An 18,053-nucleotide genomic window follows, 5' to 3' on the forward strand; every position below is an offset into this window, starting at 1 on the left:
CCAGGCTTTTCAGGGAATCCCACCTGTGTCCTGTCATTGGGAGCCAAGCCACAATACTTCTCTCCTTTGCAAAGTAATCTGGTAGGCAGGTGGAACTTTCCGGCTGCTCCAGCCCCAGGAGCAAAGCAAAGAAGGCGGAGGACCTTCACCAAAGGCTGAAAGGGAGAATTGTTCTGAGAACAAAAGGGGTTTGGAGTGGACAGAAACTGAACGTTTACAAAACCTACCAGAACCCAGTAAAATAGCATCATACAAGTTTGACGGAATGACACCCTTTTCCCCAAGTGAACTTGAGGTGACGCACAACAGCACTGGAGAAGGAAAGAAGGCTCTTGGTGAAGAACCCCAGGCCTTTCTTTCGGGAGCAAAACTGGACTCACAGCGTGGAGGGCTGAGGAAATGGCTGGGAGCAGAAGGGAGTTGGGCTGCTTTTATTTTTGAAACTAAGCATCAGAAATAAAAGGGAAAAAAAACCAAAGATGGGGTATTTGAAGGGAAGAAAAACACAGCAGGCCGAGTCAGGCTTGCTCTTATGCCCTGGTACCCCCAGTGGACTCCCTTCCATCCCCAGCCAGAGATGCCCCTGCGGAGACAGGTGGAGAATGAAGCTTCTGCATGGCAGAGTCCACCAGCCACTTCTGGCCTGTTTTGCTCCTGGCCAGGAAAATGGGCCCTTGGCTGCTCCCACTTAACAATGGGGCGTCCCACAGGTACAGCATTAACCCTCTTGGCCAAAGTCGTCTGTGAACTTCTTCACCTTCAGGAGATCTTCTGCATTGACCGTGGGGCGAGTGGTGGCCAGCGAGCGCAACATATCTAACTGCAAAGAGAGGGAACGTTCAGAACACCCAAGCCTCCAGCATCTTAGCAGTATTTCCTCCAACATAAGGGGGGGGGCTGGATTGATGCTTTATACCAGTGGTGTCAAACTGAATTTCATTGAGGGCCGCATCAGCATTACCGTTGTCCTGAAATGTCGATATCCCCTTCTCTCCCTCAGGGTTGTCCCTCCGACACCTCCCTATCGGCTTCTCTCTCCCCTCACTCCTCCTCCCCGCCTAAATCCTTATTTTTATATCCTCTCCTCCCTCATGCATTCACTCACTGCCTGGCAGGTTTTTTCACACAGCACTCATCAGCTGAAGCCGAGTGCACTGATTCTGGGGTCCCTGGCAGCTCAGGTTATGGCTGTCGACCATCCCTAAGACCCCCGGAAGCCCCGATCAATTGGAGCCACGTCCGCCAATCCTGGGGCCTCAGCAGAGCCTCAGCAACACCGCAGCTCCTGCTGACTCCCCCAGGCTTTTCTAGCACTAGCGCTGCTTCAGGTCACACACATACCGCACTACATACTCAATCACCTTCTCCTACTAGTCTGCTTGAGGGCCACATCTAAACCCCTCATTGGGCGAATCTGTCTGCAGGCCTTGAATTTGACATCTGTTTTATACCCTCACTTAGCTTGGTGCTCAGTCCCACTTTGTGGACCCACATTCCACACAGAAGAACTGGGTGTGTTGTCGCAGAGTTTTGCCTAAGCCAGGGCAGGGGAGGAACCACTCACCATGCAGACCAAGGGCTCCAGAAGTTTGTCTCCAGGCACCTCCATCCAGGTCATCTCAAGGGCCCCAGGATCCCCTGGGGAACAAGGAGTCAGCAGGTCATCTACCAGCACACCAGGATTGGTGCGAGACGGTCCATGAACCTGCAGTAAGGATGCAAGCAGTAGGCAGATCAGGAGGGTTGTCAGAGTCAGCGTCTAACTCACAGGTCTGGGAAAAGAATAGGCTGGCAGGCAAGCCACCTGTCAATCAACCTCTGCTCTCCAGTAACAGCGGTCCAAGATCATGATGAAGACAGCAAAAGGGAGTGAGCCGGTCTTGGAGCTCTCCTGCCAGACCAGAGGCCTTCCTCAGAGGTCATGGCAATGCTCCAGTCTTGGAGTCCAACTCCTCCCATTGAACGATGGGGACAATGCCTGCCGTGTTCAGGTAATCCTCCCCACATAAAGAAATGGATGCAGGTGGGTAGGAAATGGGTGAACCAGCACAAAGAAATGTGGGCAGAGCTCATCCCTTTCATGGCCAAAGAGATCTGCTTTGCGCCAGGGGGCATCAAAATATTGCACAGTAGTTGGCCCCTGATCCCTGCCAGCCTCACCTTTTTAAAGTGCGTGGCTGACTGCACTTTGCGTACTGGCTGCATCAGGGCATCCCGCACAATGATGCTGATGTCAGCCCCCGAGTAGCCGTCTGTCTTTCGGGCCAGCTCATGGATGTCAGCTTCAGTCAGGCTGTGGGGTGTGTTGCCCAGGTGTAGCTTAAACATTTGGGCACGAGCCAGCTCCTCTGGAAGTGGGATGTAAATGCGTTTCTCAAACCTATGTGCAAAGGAGGGAATGCACGGTTCAATCTCCAATGCTGGGTTGTGTGGCATGTGTATGCCCCCGTGCATGTGTGTATCCCACCCTTTTGCCCATCGCTATAAATTAAATTAAAAAAATTAAATTAAATAACTGAGACGTGTGCCGATGTCAACCCCACTCCTCCATCTGCCCCTGATGATTTCAGCTAACTGCATTTGGCCAAGAGGTTAGTAAAAAGGTTAGACTTTGATCCAAAGTCCACCCAGTTTAGATTATTTTTGTTTCTTTGTAGTAGTAAATAAAACGGACCTCAATTCCTGTTCACTTCAGGACTACATGGACGACACTTGTCTATGAAGATATTTTTACAGGATGCCTGTTCTGGGCCTCACATGGGGGATTGCCTGCAGCCAGCCAAAGCTGGGCTATGTGCTGCACCTGGTGCGGCATACACAGCTCAGCATTATAGTCAGAACTATGAAGAGTGGAAATCACACATCATCTAATGTTGACTTTAAAAGCCACAAAATATATCTGCTGTGTGAGGTTGTGGAACTGCCTTATGAAGGGAACATAAGTTTTTCCCATTTAACTGTTTCTTACTCAGAGAACTACAATTTGTTCCCTGTGGACCTGAATTTCAGCTATTTCCACTTATACAAAATGTGATGGCAACTAACCCACGCACACACTGCTATCACCCACCTCCTCCGAATGGCAGCATCCAGTACCCAGGGGATGTTGGTGGCGCCCAAGACCAAAGTGCCATCGTTATTATTCCCAACACCTGAGAAAAAAGAAAAGTGCCCCATGTCACCCTTTCTGGAGAGAGCAGACCCCGTCTGGCCACTGGCCTGAGAGTAGTGGCCACTCTGGTCAGAGCAAGCAGCTGGACTGCTGCCCCGGCGCCCATCCCCATCACCCACCCTGCATTTGCACCAGGAATTCTGTTTTGATCCTGCGAGCAGCTTCACTCTCGTTCTCATTGCGGGAGCCGCACAGGGAGTCCACCTCATCGATGAAAATGATGGACGGCTTGTGCTGCCTGGCCAACTCAAAGAGGTTTTTCACCAGCCTGAAGAGGAAGCCGGGCAGAATGAGGGGAGGGTCAGGACAGCCTGCAGAGACTGGCCCACATGCAGGATGCCCAAGCAGGTGGAAGCAAACTCCCTATGGAGATCCACCAGGCTGCCTCATTTCACCCCTGGACCCATTTCTCCAAGGGCCAATACCCCACAGAGCGAGCTCTGCCTCCCACACCTACTTTTCACTCTCCCCCAGCCACTTGGACACCAGGTCTGAAGATGAGATGGAGAAGAAGGTGGAATTGCTGGCCTCAGTGGCCACTGCTTTGGCCAGGAAGGACTTCCCAGTTCCCGGGGGGCCGAAGAGGAGGATCCCACGCCAGGGGGTGCGCTTGCCTGGCCGAGAGAAGAGAAGATGGTCTCACTCATCCCAAAACTTCCCAGAGAATGCAGGGAGGGACCCCCAGGCCTCACCTGTAAACAGGTGAGGGAATTTGATGGGTAGGATGACAGCTTCCTTCAGGGCCTCCTTGGCCCCTTCCAGGCCCGCTACGTCGCTCCATCGCACGTTGGGCTTCTCCATCACGATGGCACCTGCAGCCAAGGCAGTTTGCCCCAGAGACCTGAGCCCAGCGCTCACCTCCTCCCTCGCAGGCAGAGCAGCATGGTGTCCGAGGCCCCCAGGGCATCCCCCGGCCTTCTGGCTTACCCATCAGCTGCTCTTGCAGCTTCTTCTTCTCCGGGTTGTCACCCTCACTGTCGCTGTCGCTGCTGCAGAGGAAGACATTCAACGGCCTTGAGCAGAGTAGGCGCTTTCCGGTTGGCTTTGGGCCCCAGGTGACCTCCCCGAAGCCTTGGGGGGGGAAATCCCCCCCCAGCCCTTACCCCTTGCTGTCATTCTGGGCCTCCTTGACCGGCTTCTTGCTCTGCTTGCTCTTGTTCCGCAAATAGTCCTTCAGCTTCTCCGCCCGGTCCAGGTACTGGGCGCACTTGGCCCGGATGCTCTCTTTGGCCTTGTCGCTGTGCGTGTCATCTGCGGGAGGGAGGGGGAGGGGAGACCGGCTGGATGGGCGGGGGGCGGGCACACCCGGGGCCCCTTCCACCCTCGGAGCTGGCCCTGCTGGGGGCGCCCTCCCCGCGCCCCGCACTCACACTTGATGGCGTGCAAGAAGTACTCCACGGCGTGCTGGTACAGGCGCAGCGCCTCCGCGTAGCTGCCCGCCTTGTCCTCCTCCGTGGCTTTCGTGACCAGGTCAATGGCCTTCTGGAAAGACAGCGGCGCTCAGGAGGGCGGCGGGGGCCGTCGGGGAGGAGCCCGGCGGGCCCTCTTCTCTTCTCCCGCCGCGTCTCGGGGCTCGGCACCCGAGACCGCCTTCGAGGGCTTTTCCGCGGCGCCCGTTCCTCGCGGCATCCTCCGCTCTTGCCGGGGAGACCCCGCGGGAGCCACTGCGGGGCGGGAGCGGGCCGGGCTCGCCGGGGGTCCCGGACCGAAGGGAGGCCGGGCGGGGGGCGCACAGGCCCCGCGGCAGCGCGATTGAACGGGGGGGGGCGCGCCTCCCGGGGGCGTCTCCGAGCCCCGCTGCTTCGCGCAGAAGTTCGCGTCCACCGCGCAAGCTGAGCAGGCGGAGCCCGCGGCCGCCCCGGAGCCGAAGTCCGGGCGGGCCCGTCGCCTGGCGGCTCGGTAGGCCTGGAGCCGGGAGCAGCGCGCGTGGCCCGGGCGGCGGCAACGGAGGCACCTGCAGGGCGGACGTGGTCATCGCATCCCTGTGGCCCGGGCGGCGGCGGCGGCGGCGGGGACTCCGGTGCGGAGGGCGGCGGCGGCGGCGGCGGAGGGTCGGCCTTGGCCCGCAGAGCGCCCCTGCGGGCGGGCGCGGGAACAGCAGCGCGCGGGGGCGGGCTGGCGCGCGGGCCGATGGGAGTCGTAGTCCGCGGCCTGCGCGCTGCTGCTGCCGCTTCGCCGCGGGCAGAACGGCTTGGTCCATCTCGCGGGGTCGTCGTGCCACCCCGACCTACCAAGCGCAGAGAAGGGCCGCCGCTGCAGCTCTTCCCCCCTTCTTCGGGGAGGACACCGAGGGCCCCAGGCTCCGTTCTCCGGGGGGGGGACCAGGGAGGTGCCCAATTCTTGCGCCTCCCGTGCCATCTGCCTCCATCTCCCCCTCTCCATTTTTCTTCCCCCACCTCCAATTCACTGCTGAGGGTTAAAGTTCTTGCTTCCCCGCAAAGACACGAAGCAGTAGAGGCTAAAACTAATAATATTTTATTATACACCTGCCCTTCGTTGCTTTTCATTGTAATGTAAAATGAGATACAGTGAAGAGTGTAACTCGGCCAGGAGCACCCAGGTTTTCTGCAGAGCCCGGCAAGAATTTCTCTGCTGGCGAAGATCTGACATGGTCCAAATGTTGCCGCTTGAGAACCCGGAGACCCCCCAAAATTGTATTTAAAATAATTGGAAAAGCAAGTCCTTGTATAAATACCATGTACAAAGCATAAAAAAATAAAGCTGGTTTAAGATTTGTGATGGCGTATCTCTGTTGCAATACTCCACATTAGATTATAACAGACAGCATACCCACACAGACATACAGCTGTGCACAGCATTAACACAGACACTCACTTGTAGTGATTCCTGTGCAAAATTTCAAGACCTCTTTGGCACTTTGGGCCTATAACAGTTGTGTTTGCCCTATCTGTAAACTCCCGATATCTGACAGAAGATGGGAAACCTCAGCGAGTCACTTGTGCCACTGAACAAAGATATCCACTTGGCAAGAGGCGCCACAGTAATTAATGAATTAAAGTCTTTCCTGGGCCCACAAAACATTAGCAAGAAGAAAACCCTGAAATCGGCTGGTCTCCCACCCCAAATTCTCCCCTGATGGAACTGAGTCTCCTAACCCAGCTCTATGCTCCACATCAATTCAGGGTCTAAACTCTTGGTGGAGCAGCCTCGTGTAGTTGCAACAACATCCTTGGGCTGAAAAACCGAATCTGGCATTGCTAGGAAAAGTGCTGTGTAAAAAAGGGTGAGAATGTGACGGGTCAAGCTGCACTTCCTAACCCGTATTGTTAAACTTTTGTCTCCATTTGGTAATAATAGTTCATCACCGTGATATAAAAGCACCATTTGAAAACCTGCTAATGCCAGCCAGATTTCCTCTTTCAATGCTATACATTCATACCCCCCAGGCAGCAAATGCCCACAGCCTTAGATCACCTCCACGTGGGTACCAGGGGCCCTTTTCTGAAACATGTAACGGTGCCCCTGGCAGCAACCCTGAATGGGAGCCTGGTCACTGGACATGAGCAGCAAATTATCGGCTTCAACTCCTTCAGCCCTGGAAGGAAGGGAAGCTGGTTACACTTAACTGAAGGTGACTGAGAAAAGGTGTTCTCTTCAGAAAGACTCCAGCACCATTAAATATTGGCTTTTAATGCAGAAAAGGGCCTGGAACGGTCCTTACTGGCCTTGAGGTTTCTCTGAATAGGCCCTGCAGTCCAAATTCCAGCCCTAACAGAGTAGCTGGACATCCAGGACGAGTGCCTGAGTGCCAGCCTTCCTCTTCTGCCTAGAGAGCCCAAATCCTTCACAGGAGGGGTCAGGAAGCCTCCTTCAGCTGGGCCAAGAGGTCTAAAACGGATGGAGCCTCAAAGATCAGAGGAGAGGGCTATTCCCTTTCCAACTGATGCCCAAGACCCATCCCAGACTACAGATACCAGAAGCCCTGGAGGCAACAACCTCTAGTTCTATTCCTGGGCCCCATGACAAGATCCCAGCCCAGCCCTCTTTGCAAGTCCCAAGACAGAGGCCTGAACCCCCAATCTTTGGATGGTAGAGGTGGGCTTCTCTCTGGCAAGAAGCACCTCCTTCACGCACCCTCCACTGGAGCCAGAACTGGGGACATCCCATGGACTCCCCCCCTCCCGCTGGGCTCCCTGCTTCTTCCGAGACAAGAACCAGGGCACCACTCAAGGTTTAGTTTCATTTCTTTCCTCAGGAGAGCAAGAAACACTGAATGCCACTACTGCTTTTCACTGATGATGTGCCCAAGAGTTTGGGGAGATTACACAACTTTTGTATCAAGAGCTTTTGTTGCAGAGGGACAAGAGGGTCCCTCTGGGTTTGAGGGGGAAAGAAGTGTCTATTTTGAGGCTAGTGGTGGCCTCCTTACTGACTGTGCATTAGCTGATGCTGAGTATTTTTATAAGTGACCCCTTAATACATTCACTTAGCTTGGGATAAGATAAATAGTAAAAATTATGATTCAGGCTGCTCTAGTGTAACAGTCAATGTCAAAATGGGGAAGGGAGCCAGTCAACCTGCTTCAAAGAGCATCTCCTTTTGTAGTAAGGGAGACAGGCTCTGCATAGCAAGCTGGAGATGCTCAAAGAAAGCTACTCAAACATTTTCCTTGTGCTGATTTCTGAATCAGACTTTTTCTGATGCTGAAAAGAATCTCTTAAGCTAAGGCCGTGTCTTTTACTGGTTCTGGGATTAAAACTAGAATTGGAGAGGACTCTTGAACAGAGTGAGAGGGCAGCTCCCCAGCCTTTGGGGGGGGGCTTCTGATTTGGAACCAGGCAGCAACTGCACAGTAACCCCCAGGCTCTCTCTGACCCTCCCACAGCAGCAGCACACGACTTGGGCACGTCAAGGGCAAGCTGGGCACACAAGGCACCCTTTGCTTGTTCTGGGAGGAGGCTTCCTTTCTCTTCCCAGCCTCCACCAAAAGGCACATCTGGTAAGTGGAACAGAACGATGGCTTCACATGATCCCACCAGAGAATTGCTCCTTCTACGGCTCCTGCTTGCCCTGCCCTGGCAAAGGGTTTATGGCTGCAGCCTCCCCAGAACCCTTCAGAAGGGGAGAGATGGGACCGTTCTAAGTCCAGTCAAGGCACTGAGGCTGGCATATGGGACCCTTGCAAGGCCAGGAACCAGGTGTGGCGGCTGCAGCGGCGGCGGCTGTGGCTAGGCCAGGAGGCCCAGGCGGGTCACTTTGGCCGACAGGAAGGTGTGCAGGACAAAGACCAGGGGTTTGGGACAGGAGTGCAGCTCCAGGGCCTGTGGAGGAGGGAGAGACAGTCATACCCTGCCATTTCAAAGAGCAGCATCGACCCCTTCATCCCACACAAAACTAAAGTCATGGCCCAGGTGTAGCCAAACCTCCAAGCTCAGGTGGCTTTCTAGTTATGGCTGGTGATCATTTCTGTGCTCGTCTCCTTCTCCCTTGGGTGTGAGAGCAAAAGGCCCTCCTCCTTTATTCCTCAACAGAATTGCAGGAAGTTGCCTAAATCCACAGCCCCTCTTCAGGCAAACGTCGCCAGACGATGGGTCTCCCCTTACGACTCACAACCAGCCACTCACCAGTTCCCCCTCCGGGCCGCCAAAGTCCAAATACAGGTTTCGGACCCCATCATCAGCAGACATCTTCAGCTTCTCAAAAGGGTATCGGAGGAGGATACTGGTAGAACCAGCTCCCTCGCTGGACACGGTGAAGCCATTTTCATAGTGGATTGTGAGCCGAATGTCCTGGCTGTTCCAGATGCAGCCTAGGCCAAAAGACAGAAAGCAGACCCTCCGTGGTCAGGAGGGGAGGGCCACCCATGGGTCAACCGGGCTCAGGCTTCCTTTGCCCACCTCCAGCCTGGCTCTTTTTGTCAAGAGCTGGTCCTCATCTTCTGCCCTTCAAGTCCAGGAGAGCAGCAGTTGATTTGGAAGGACCAGGGCAGGCATGGCGGTGTTTGTGTGTGTGCGTGTGTAAAATGTTTACTTCAACAGGGGATGCCTGGTCTGCTTGTTAGCCAGCGCTGCCCAGCCTGGGCAATGTGGCCACATGAAAGGAGCGGGTTCTCCCTTCAATGCCTGGGCCAAAGAGCCTTGGAGGCTGGGACTTGCTCAACCCACCTTAGGCTGCCAATTCCTCAAGGCAGGGACTCCCACCCCACCATCTACTCCCATCCTTCTTGCTGTCAACAGCGCCAACACTGTAGCTGGTGGGCATAATCTCTCCATCCCGTTTGCTAGACTGACCAGCAGGGCCTCCTCCAGGGGTTCAAGAGAGGAGGGGCCATGGTCCTCAAGGCTGGGCAGCCAGGCCATACCTACGGAGACCTCCTTGACAAGCTCTGCAGCAGCATGGCAGCCTTGCACCAGGGTTCTGGTCCAGGTGGAGAGGTCACGGTGGGTCTCCACACGGAAAACGTGCATCTCGATGCCCTGGCGAGAGCCTGACCGCGTGGCAAAGGTGAGGTCTGATCCCAGGCAGGGCGACCTGCAGCCTGAATGCACCAGCCTGAGGGGGGAGCGAAGGAGCAGCAGTTGCAAACTGGGGGTGACTTGCTCTGAATAACACCACCCCCGTCCCAGAGGGATTGCAGAAATACTTGGGGGGGGGTCCTTTCCCTATTGCATAGACTCTCCCTGAAGCCCACCCCCACTGCGCCCTGTTCTCCTCACCAAAGATCATGAAAGAACCCCAGCTGGGGGAGTAGACAGGCCACAGAGCAGCACCCCATTAGCAGATGAATTACTTTGGGGCAGACTTTGGACACCGTAGAGTCAACCTGACAGAGTCTCACCAAGTCTCTGTCAGCCGCCCCAACCCTCCTTGGAGCCTCCTGATAAACCCATGCAGAAGCCTGTGGGGGGAGGCCTGAAAGCCCTCCCCTCTGCCCCCCCCCCTCGCTCTCCCCTGCACAAGGGAAAGTGCCAGCCTCCTCTTGCACAGGCCAAGTACAAAGGCCGAAGCCAAACAAACGGGAGGAGCAAGTGCAGCCTTTTCCTCTTTGGCAGCCTTGAGGCCAGCCCTGGGGGACCGGGGGGGGGGGGGAGGAGGGGGAGGAAGGCAGGCAAAGATCCCCAACAAGGCTTTTCTGCCTGAATTGGCAGCCAATCCCCCCCCCCACACCCCGCAGCTCTGCTTCACCTGGCGCAGGGGAGCAGGGGAAACAGCTGCCTGCTTTTCTGGTTGCAGGAAGCAATCTGGGACTTTCCTGTCTCCAGAAGGAAAGTCCCAAAATTAACGCTGGTAGAACTTTCCCAGGGAGGTGTTCATGCCCCCTCCCCTTCCGGAAGGCCTTCTGCGTGACCTGAGCCTGGAGAATAGTGGTGGCTTCCCCCACCTGGTGGCCACCAGTGGGTAGCTGTGGCAGGGAGAGGCCCAGGCGTCCCTTGTCCAGGGCACGGAGTCGAAGAGCAGCAGGTCCTTCTCTGTCACCGCCAAGAGGATCGGCCGCCAATGCTGCCGCCCGCCGTCAAGTCTGGCCTGCAGGAAGCGGAGAGAGATGAAAGGGTGGGCTGAGGTGTTCACTGGGAAGCTGGGGCCTAGGCCTAGCGAGAGACCACATAGAGGGGCCCAGGACAAGACAGCCACCCTTGTGGCAGAGCTGCTTACAATGACCAGGAGCAAATTCAGATAAGGCCCCCCCCACACACACCTTGTTGAGTTGCCAGTGGTCAGAGATGCTTCTGCAGCACCTGAAGGTTGCTCCGGGGGGGGGATGGTGACTTCCTGGCCAAAGAAGGCTTCAGCGGCCTCCCGGCCAGATCACTTCCCTCCCCTCCCCCGGCTGTCCGCCAGAGAAAACCAAGCCTTACAGAGGTGCTGGGCGAGGGGCTCACCTGCTCAGCCAGCCAGGCGATCTGCTTCACCTCCCTGCTGCTGCCTGCCGTGTGGCTGGCCCCCAACATGGCGTTGAGCTCAGCCAGGACCTGTGGGAGGAGGGCCATGATGTTGGTGTGGATTGCCATGAACCACGAATGCGCTGTGGCCGTGTCCTTGCAGCGAAGGATCAGGGTGTTCCGGCTGTCGGGTGAATGCAGCTCAATCAGCCTGCAGAGAAAAGGCAGAGCCACTGAAAGGAGGGGGGGACTCCATCCCTGATCTTCCAGGTTCATTTTGACCCCTCCAGCTCTTCTCAGGGGAGGAGTGTGGCCCCCTCCCCCTGTGGTGAGGCGGCAGCAGAGCCACCTGTACAGGACGCTCGACTCAATTCAGGGCCTGGCAAAAGGGGCCTTGAAGGGCCACTGACCCAGGAGAGGGCCAGACTGCTCTGGGGGCAGCCAGGTCTGCAAAAGCCATTTGGGTTTGGGGCTGGCAGGGAGCTTCCCCATCCACAATTCCCACCGACCTTCTAAATTCTCAGGAGCAGCCATATGTACTGAAACCCAAGACTGCAGGGAGCAGAGGAAGCAGGGATGGCTGGCACTGCCTCCTCCGGTCTGCCTGCCTGGCTGGAGCCCAAACCTCCTCTCCCTGCCCCCCCAGTAGGGATCAGGGCTGCATCCTGTGGACGCCCAAAGCCAAGACTGCTCCACACCCATTGGAGAGGAGTCAAGATATCTTGCAGGGCAGAGGAACAACCTGTGACACTCACACTCTGTCCCTGCCCCCCCACCCCAGGAAGCCTTTTGGCTGATGGCCAGGGAAAGAGGGGGGCACTCCAGTGATGGCACCCAAGTGGGAATCCACCACTCTTGCTCTCCGCCAGGCTCTGCTGCCACCCCAAAACAGCCCTGCTTAGCGGGAGGACTCCCGGCTGCAATGCCATAGCTGCCAGGGTTGCCCCGGAGCCTTCTTGTGCAAGAGGCCGGTCTGGGTGCACGGGGCACAACAGGCCCATGTCCAGAGGGTGGGCTGCCTCTGCATAACCAGACCATCCATTCCAAAACAACAACATGTCTTCTGGGTGGAGGGGGCAGACAGGCATCGGATTTTGGCCGCCCGCCCCTCCGTGAGAAGGCTGCAGCGCTGCAACCTTGAAAGGATCTGGGAAGGACCTTTCTAGATCCACCCTGGAAGCCAGCCCAGGTTCCTAGTCCTCATGTAAGGAGACAACTGCTGCCCTGCAAAACATTCTGCTTGCCCACCCCCTGACCTGTTCTCCAGGTCCGGCATGCTCAGGTTCCTGGCAGCATAGCACATCTTCAAGGGGATGATTTTGCGGTCCTGGGGGGCGCTCTGGTGCTTTGGGGAGCCAGACTCCTCGCTGAGGCTGAGGCTGGGAGAGTGCGGAAAGGCCCCATCCCATGGCAGGTCGGACACCAGCGACGGCTTCTTGATGTACGGAGTTGCCTCCCGCAAGTACTTCACTAAGAGCAGGCCGAGAAGGGAGGGGCTGAGCATTTCCCGTCCTGATGCTCAAGGCCCCACAGAATGACCCCCCGGGGGCTCCCCTCGATGGGCTGAACCCAGGGAAGTCGGCTGGGCAGAAAGCAGCCCCATATCGCCCCGGCACCCAGGTCCACGATTGACCCGCTCTCCCCCGCTGGATTCACCTTGAAGGAAGGGCAGGCAGTGACCTCAGGGAAGCCTCAGAGCGTTTTGCCAAGATGGGCTCTTGCAAGGCCAATCCCGCCTTGCCTCCTGCCTCTCTCCCCTTTGCCCTCTGCCTGCAGCTACTCCCAGGCTGAGGAGCGGCCATTTCACCACCACCATTGCCTGACGGGACCCGTCATGATGCTCGACGCAAAGGCAACGGGGCAGGCGAGACTTCCGGATGCCCCCCTGAAGAGCACAGCAGCCAGCCAAAGACCTGGTGCTCTACTCCAGAGGAAGGGTCTCCCACAGCGCTGCCCAACCTCAGCCCAGCTCCCCACTTCTGAGCAGCTCAATGCGGCCCGCCCTGCCAGGCAGCGGTGGCAGCAGCAAAGAGGATTGGGGAGGCCAGCTGTCCTGCCTGGCAAGGAGAGCAGCCCCACCCAAGGTGGTTCTTCAGGAATCAACTCTGCGCCCTGCTGCTGTCCAGAGAGGATTAGTGCACAGCCTGGCTTCTAATCCCTCTCTGCAAGGGGCAGCTGGCACCCGGGAGACATCTTGGCTCCAGCAAGGAAAGGAAAAGCTGCAGGGAAGTTTTACTTGCCCCCAGGGCGAAGGTCCAGAGGCAGCAGCAGCAATGGGTGGTTTCTGGGGTAGCAAAAATGCAGTTACTAGAGGAGGCCTTTGATCTGGCTGCAAACGGCTCACAATCTGGGTTAGCCTTGAAAACATGCTGTTGTTATGTCTGCTTACAAGTTTGGCTAAACGAGCTCTTGGTCAGAAGCAATGCAAAGAGCCAATGCCAAAAAGAGAATGCAAATGTGGATCAATTATCTGCAAACAGATGCAGTTGATAAACATGAGCCCCAGCCTGCAAAACAAAAACATGCCTGGCAGCTACGTAAAATTCCAGTACGTGCTAAACAAAACCTTAAGAAAACTCTCAAAATTCCACTAATCCTTTAGGAAGATCAGCTAGTGGAACAGCAGTCCTAGAGTGGTGAAGAAGTAACTTCCAAATAAACACAACCACTTCCACTTTTTAGCAGAAAAGAAAGCTTTAATGACCTAAGCAAACAATTTTTCTGTTGGGCTGCTCTCCCCAGGAGGATCTGTCCCAGATGGTCATTTGGGGTCTCCTGATGAGGACTGAGCCAAGGTTATGTGCAGAGAGGAAGCAGCTGGCCTGGGGGCACCAGGAAAGGACATCCGGCACCAGCCACTTGCTCTCTCACCCACCTCCGGTTGAAGCAAGGACAGGGGAAATGCCGTCTCTCTTTCCCATTGCAAATCCCTGGCACACAAGGAGAGCTCCGCATTCCTGGGATCAGCTTGCCATCACGGGCTGGCAATGCACATCCAGACGTTGCAGCCCTAAGAGGCAGGGAGGCTTGCCAAACGTTCGAAGCTCTTTGTTCAAACTCAACTCTCCTGAGCAACTCTGCCAGGCGGAGGGGCCTCACCATGTCCAGGGAGGTCTGAAGAAAGGGCAGCTTCCAAAGACGAGGGAGCACATTAAAAATAAAGGAGCTGATTTCTGTCTGGAAGGACCAACATTAAGAGTCCTCCCTCAAGTCACCAATGAGGCAAGAACAGGGCAGGTATTTACAGCTGTTTGTCAACCAGGACAGCTGTACAAGTGGCAGCAGGGCACATCCTTAACAGGGGCCAGTGGCGGGGGGGGGGGCTGCCTGTGCACTCCTGCTGTCCTAGCTCCCAGCCTGTCCAGTGGGGCTCCAGGCCTGTGCAAAGGAGGGCAGGGGGAGGGTCAGAGCCACATACAGCTGCCTCAGTGGCCCAGGGGGAGCTTTCCAGCCAAGCAGCTCAGGCTCACACACACACACACCCCAGGATGGGAGGCAGAGGGAGCAGGGTGGATGGGAAAGGCCCCTCCTAGGAGGATGGCTCAACAGAAGAGGAGCTCCACAGCTGGCTACCAGATGTGGGCTCTCCAGTATCCCCATCCATAAAACGTCCCTACCCTCCTTTGCCCAGCAGGCCTTTGCACTCCTCCCCAGCCAGCCAATGACTCAGGAGCTGGGAAGGATAAATCAGAGCTGGTCACCCTGTTACGGGTTTGCAAGAGCAAAAGCATTTTATTCAGCAGCCCAGAAAAGCCCCTTGGACTGAAAGGCAGGAGAGAGGAGGGGCTTAGAGGACCCTGTGGAAGAACGGAAACATTTAGGCCTCTCAAGAAAACTCTTCTGGCCCATGAGGAGCCAAGATAAATGACTCAAAAAGGCGGCTCAACCTGGACAGAGCCACAATTTGAAAAGGCCCAGAGGATGGTCTGGTCTCAGGGCTTCACCGCCCTAACAGTGACCCCGAAGGCTGTCCAAATTCTTGGTCTCTTGAGGAAGGTTCGAAGGACCTCCACTTGCAACCACAGGAACCTTTCTTTCTCTAAGGAGGTGGCCCTCAGAGGCTGCCCCATTCGCTCCCGTGAAGACGGAGCCCGGCTGGCCTCAGCCACCATCATCCGGAGTGGCTGCAACCAAGGAAGAGCCACAGCTCAGCGGGACGGGGGGGGAGGCTTTCTGGACGTTTTCACAACGTTTGGCATTTTGCATGGGGGGGGAAGAAATGCACAGCACAGCCCCCCTTTCCCCCCCCCGAAGAAACGCCCCCTGCTCTCAGTCCACAGCTACCTTTCAGCTGCAAAGACCCTGCAGGTCTCCCAGAGGGCCAAGCAGGGGAAGCCGGAAGGAGGGAGGGCCGGGTGGGACCTCCCGGCTCCCCACAAGGCCCCCTCCCATCACCCTTCCCACCACCCTCCCTCAAGGGGGTGCTGCTTTTCCAGACGTTTTCCCAGCCAGACACGTTTACAGGGCTTAGGAACTAGGAGAAAAAGTGGTGAGCCAAACTGGGGAGAGAGATCCTGAGCAGAGCCCCCCCCAGCTGTATGCAGTGCGTGAAGTGGGGAGGCTTAGAGAAAAGCCTGGCCCCAAAGCCAGGGCCAACAGAGGGGCCGATGCACAGAAAGGCCCTAAGTGCTTCACCTGTTGACTCCCAAAGGTCAGCAAAGACTAAGGCCAGCCTTCTATCGAAGGACAGTCCTCCTCAAGATTTGGGGTCCCCTTTAAAGTCCCTGCTACTACAAACACTTTTGCAGACTTCCCACAAAGAGCCCCACTTTCCTTTCTGTTCCTGGGCTGATGGGGCAGAAGGGGGGAGGTAATAGTTCTTGTCCAAGAGAGGTGAAGAAAGGTAGGCTGTGTTGCAAAAGGGGAAGCAGCACAGAAAAATGCTGCTTTGGTTACTCCCGAAATCCAGTCTCCAGCATTGCTGTTCTTTGCGTCCACTCCCAGAAGGGTCATCCCTTGGCACCCAAACTTGGATAGTCAGAGGCTATGAGTTACAGCAGGGAGCTCACCCTGCCCCTGTGGGACCACTTAGTGGACCCACAAAAGACGCATCTAGGCCAAGGAGCGAAGCCCCAACCAACCAAGCAATGCCCCAACCAAGCCTGGAAAGCGACAGCTGTACATGGCAGCAGCCCCGCCAACCCCTTGTGTGGCGCAGACATCTTCCACAGCCTTCGCCCTGCATTCCCAGAGACAGAATCACGCCCCAGATAAAGAGGTGGCTGCCCCACTTCTTAATAGCGGAAGCTGAACGACAGTTAAAGAGAGGCTGAAGAGCATTGCCAGGTGCTAAGATGACCCACCCGTCCAATCTCCTGCAGGGCGATCAGCCCTCCACTTCCCAGGGGCTTCCAGGAGCTGCAACGTCCCCCCACACGACACGCCAGACATCTAATACCAAGAGAGAAGATGGGCTTTGGGCCTTCAGAGGCTGCCCTTCCCCTCCGGAGAAAGCATCCTGACAGCCAAGCTGTCCCTGGAGTTTGATCAAAGTTGCTGCCTTCTGCAGCTGGGCGAGGTGACAGCACCCGCTTCTCCCACACCAACAACCGGAGGAGCAGACCGCACCGAGGCCTGTTGGGAATTCCTGAGGCGCCCCACTGACCGTGATCCCATCTCCGGCTCCTAGCCCGTTCTGGGCAAGCTAATCGGGTTGCCTGAGGGGGCTGCAAGGCTGGCCTAAGACGCTCTGCCCTTCCCGGAGCCTGGCCCAAAGCGGAACGAGAAGTGGGAAATTCCGGTTTGAAAGGAAACTCCGCCGTTTCCCGTCGTTGGATTGACTGAGCGACGAGCGGAGGTCCAGCCGCTCCCGACGACGTGTCGAATTAGGGCTTCGAAGGGGGGCTGCGCTCGCCCCCACGCCCTCTCCTTCATCAGCCAAGCGGGCGAGAGGCGCCGGTCCCGAAGCTGCTTGCGGAGGGGTGGGGGCAGCTGGGGGCCTCGGGCCAAGCCCAAGCGGCACCCAGGTGTCCGGCTCTGCCTCGGGCGCCGCCTCCCCGCAGCCCCAGACCGGCTGCCCGTGGAGCCCCGGGACTAAGCCGCCGGGCCGCGGGGAGGGTTCACGTGCCGACGGGGCGGCCGGCCGTCCCCCACCCCATCCCGCGAGCCGCGCGGCCCCTGGGCGCGTGCAGAGCGCCGGCGCTTACCTTCCAGCAGGACCTCCCGGCCGGCTCGCTTGAGCGCCTGCACGGCCTGGTCGTGGGTGGCGTCGCGGAGGTCCACGCCGTTGACGGCCAGGATGGCGTCGCCCAGGCGCAGCGCCCCGCAGCGCTCGGCCGCCAGCCCCGGGAAGATGCGCGAGATGAGCACCGGCATGCGGTTCTCGCGCCCGCCCTTGATGCTGATGCCCAGCCCGCCCGCCTCCGCCTTCACCACCCGCACGCGGCGCACCCCGGCCGGGGGGGAGCCCGGCGCCGAGCCCCGCGGCGGGGAAGGCGGGCCGGGCGAGCCGGAGCCCGGCGGCCAGGGGGAGGCGGCGCCCCGCTCGGGGGAGGCGGAGGGCGAGGCGGCGGCGGCGGCGGCGCCGTTGGGCAGACCGTCGCGCGGCTCCGGCTCGGAGCTCAGCGCCAGCGCCTCCCCGCTCAGCTCGGCCACCGCCCGCACCCAGCGCTCGCGCAGCAGCACTTCCAGCAGCCCGGCCTTGCGGGCGCGCGTCCACACCGCCATCCCGCACCCGCCGAGGCGCCGCGAGTGGCGCGGGCGGGGCCTCTTGCAGGGCGCGGGAGGCTGGCCCCGCCCCGCCCGCCCGCCGGTTCGTGCCAAGGGCACCGCGTCACGTGAGCCGCAGGGAGGGGGCGGCTGCCGGCCCCCCGCACCGCCCCCGCCCCCGCCCGGGAGCGCGGCGGGACTCTCCGGGGCCGCAGCCTTTCCGAAGCAGGGAGGCCCGCGGGGTCCCCGGCTGCCGGGCGGGCGGGGGGAGGGAGGAAGGCGCGGCTTCTCTGCCCCGAAGCCAGCCTGTCCAGCACGGGGGACGCTGAGCTGCAGGCTTCAGCCTCGGGGGGAGGGGGGCGAGCTCGCGCTCCCCGAATTGTTGCTCCGGC

At 58.1% G+C, this 18,053-nt stretch overlaps 2 protein-coding genes across 3 annotated transcripts; both read right to left on the bottom strand.

Moving 5' to 3' along the window:
* Positions 1–416: 416 nt before the first annotated feature.
* Positions 417–5,247, bottom strand: VPS4A (vacuolar protein sorting 4 homolog A). 2 transcript variants are annotated; one of them, XM_081335939.1, is made up of 11 exons: positions 5,127–5,247; positions 4,543–4,654; positions 4,276–4,423; positions 4,100–4,161; positions 3,865–3,984; positions 3,630–3,786; positions 3,292–3,440; positions 3,071–3,152; positions 2,161–2,380; positions 1,565–1,705; positions 417–820 (listed from the first exon to the last, which is right to left on the bottom strand). In XM_081335939.1, the coding sequence occupies exons 1-11, from the start codon at positions 5,145–5,147 to the stop codon at positions 719–721; spliced, it is 1,314 nt and encodes a 437-aa protein (XP_081192065.1). In that variant the 5' UTR covers positions 5,148–5,247; the 3' UTR covers positions 417–718. The 2 variants fall into 2 exon arrangements, with proteins under 2 accessions (XP_081192065.1, XP_081192066.1); XM_081335940.1 differs by having other exon boundaries at positions 4,543–4,651; positions 5,127–5,223.
* Positions 5,248–5,637: 390 nt separating this feature from the next.
* On the bottom strand, positions 5,638–17,694 carry SNTB2 (syntrophin beta 2). The gene is made up of 7 exons (XM_081336070.1): positions 17,160–17,694; positions 12,270–12,483; positions 11,014–11,224; positions 10,515–10,657; positions 9,495–9,685; positions 8,758–8,942; positions 5,638–8,454 (listed from the first exon to the last, which is right to left on the bottom strand). Exons 1-7 carry the CDS (start codon positions 17,677–17,679, stop codon positions 8,362–8,364), a joined length of 1,557 nt encoding a protein of 518 aa, XP_081192196.1. The 5' UTR covers positions 17,680–17,694; the 3' UTR covers positions 5,638–8,361.
* Positions 17,695–18,053: the final 359 nt, after the last annotated feature.

Source organism: Vipera berus, assembly GCF_964194415.1.
Source record: "Vipera berus genome assembly, chromosome: 10".
In the NCBI taxonomy this organism is placed as follows: domain Eukaryota; kingdom Metazoa; phylum Chordata; class Lepidosauria; order Squamata; family Viperidae; genus Vipera; species Vipera berus.

Coding starts and splice junctions, on each gene's coding strand:
- VPS4A (XM_081335939.1), bottom strand. CDS start 5,147: ATGACCACGTCCGCCCTGCAG. Junction 3,153..3,291: donor ATTCCTGGTGCAAATGCAGG/GTGGGTGATGGG, acceptor CTTTTTTCTCAG/GTGTTGGGAATAATAACGAT. Junction 1,706..2,160: donor CAGCCACGCACTTTAAAAAG/GTGAGGCTGGCA, acceptor TCCTTACTGCAG/GTTCATGGACCGTCTCGCAC.
- SNTB2 (XM_081336070.1), bottom strand. CDS start 17,679: ATGGCGGTGTGGACGCGCGCCCGCAAGGCCGGGCTGCTGGAAGTGCTG. Junction 11,225..12,269: donor ATGCCGGACCTGGAGAACAG/GTCAGGGGGTGG, acceptor TTTTCTCTGCAG/GCTGATTGAGCTGCATTCAC. Junction 10,658..11,013: donor TCGCCTGGCTGGCTGAGCAG/GTGAGCCCCTCG, acceptor CGCTTCCTGCAG/GCCAGACTTGACGGCGGGCG.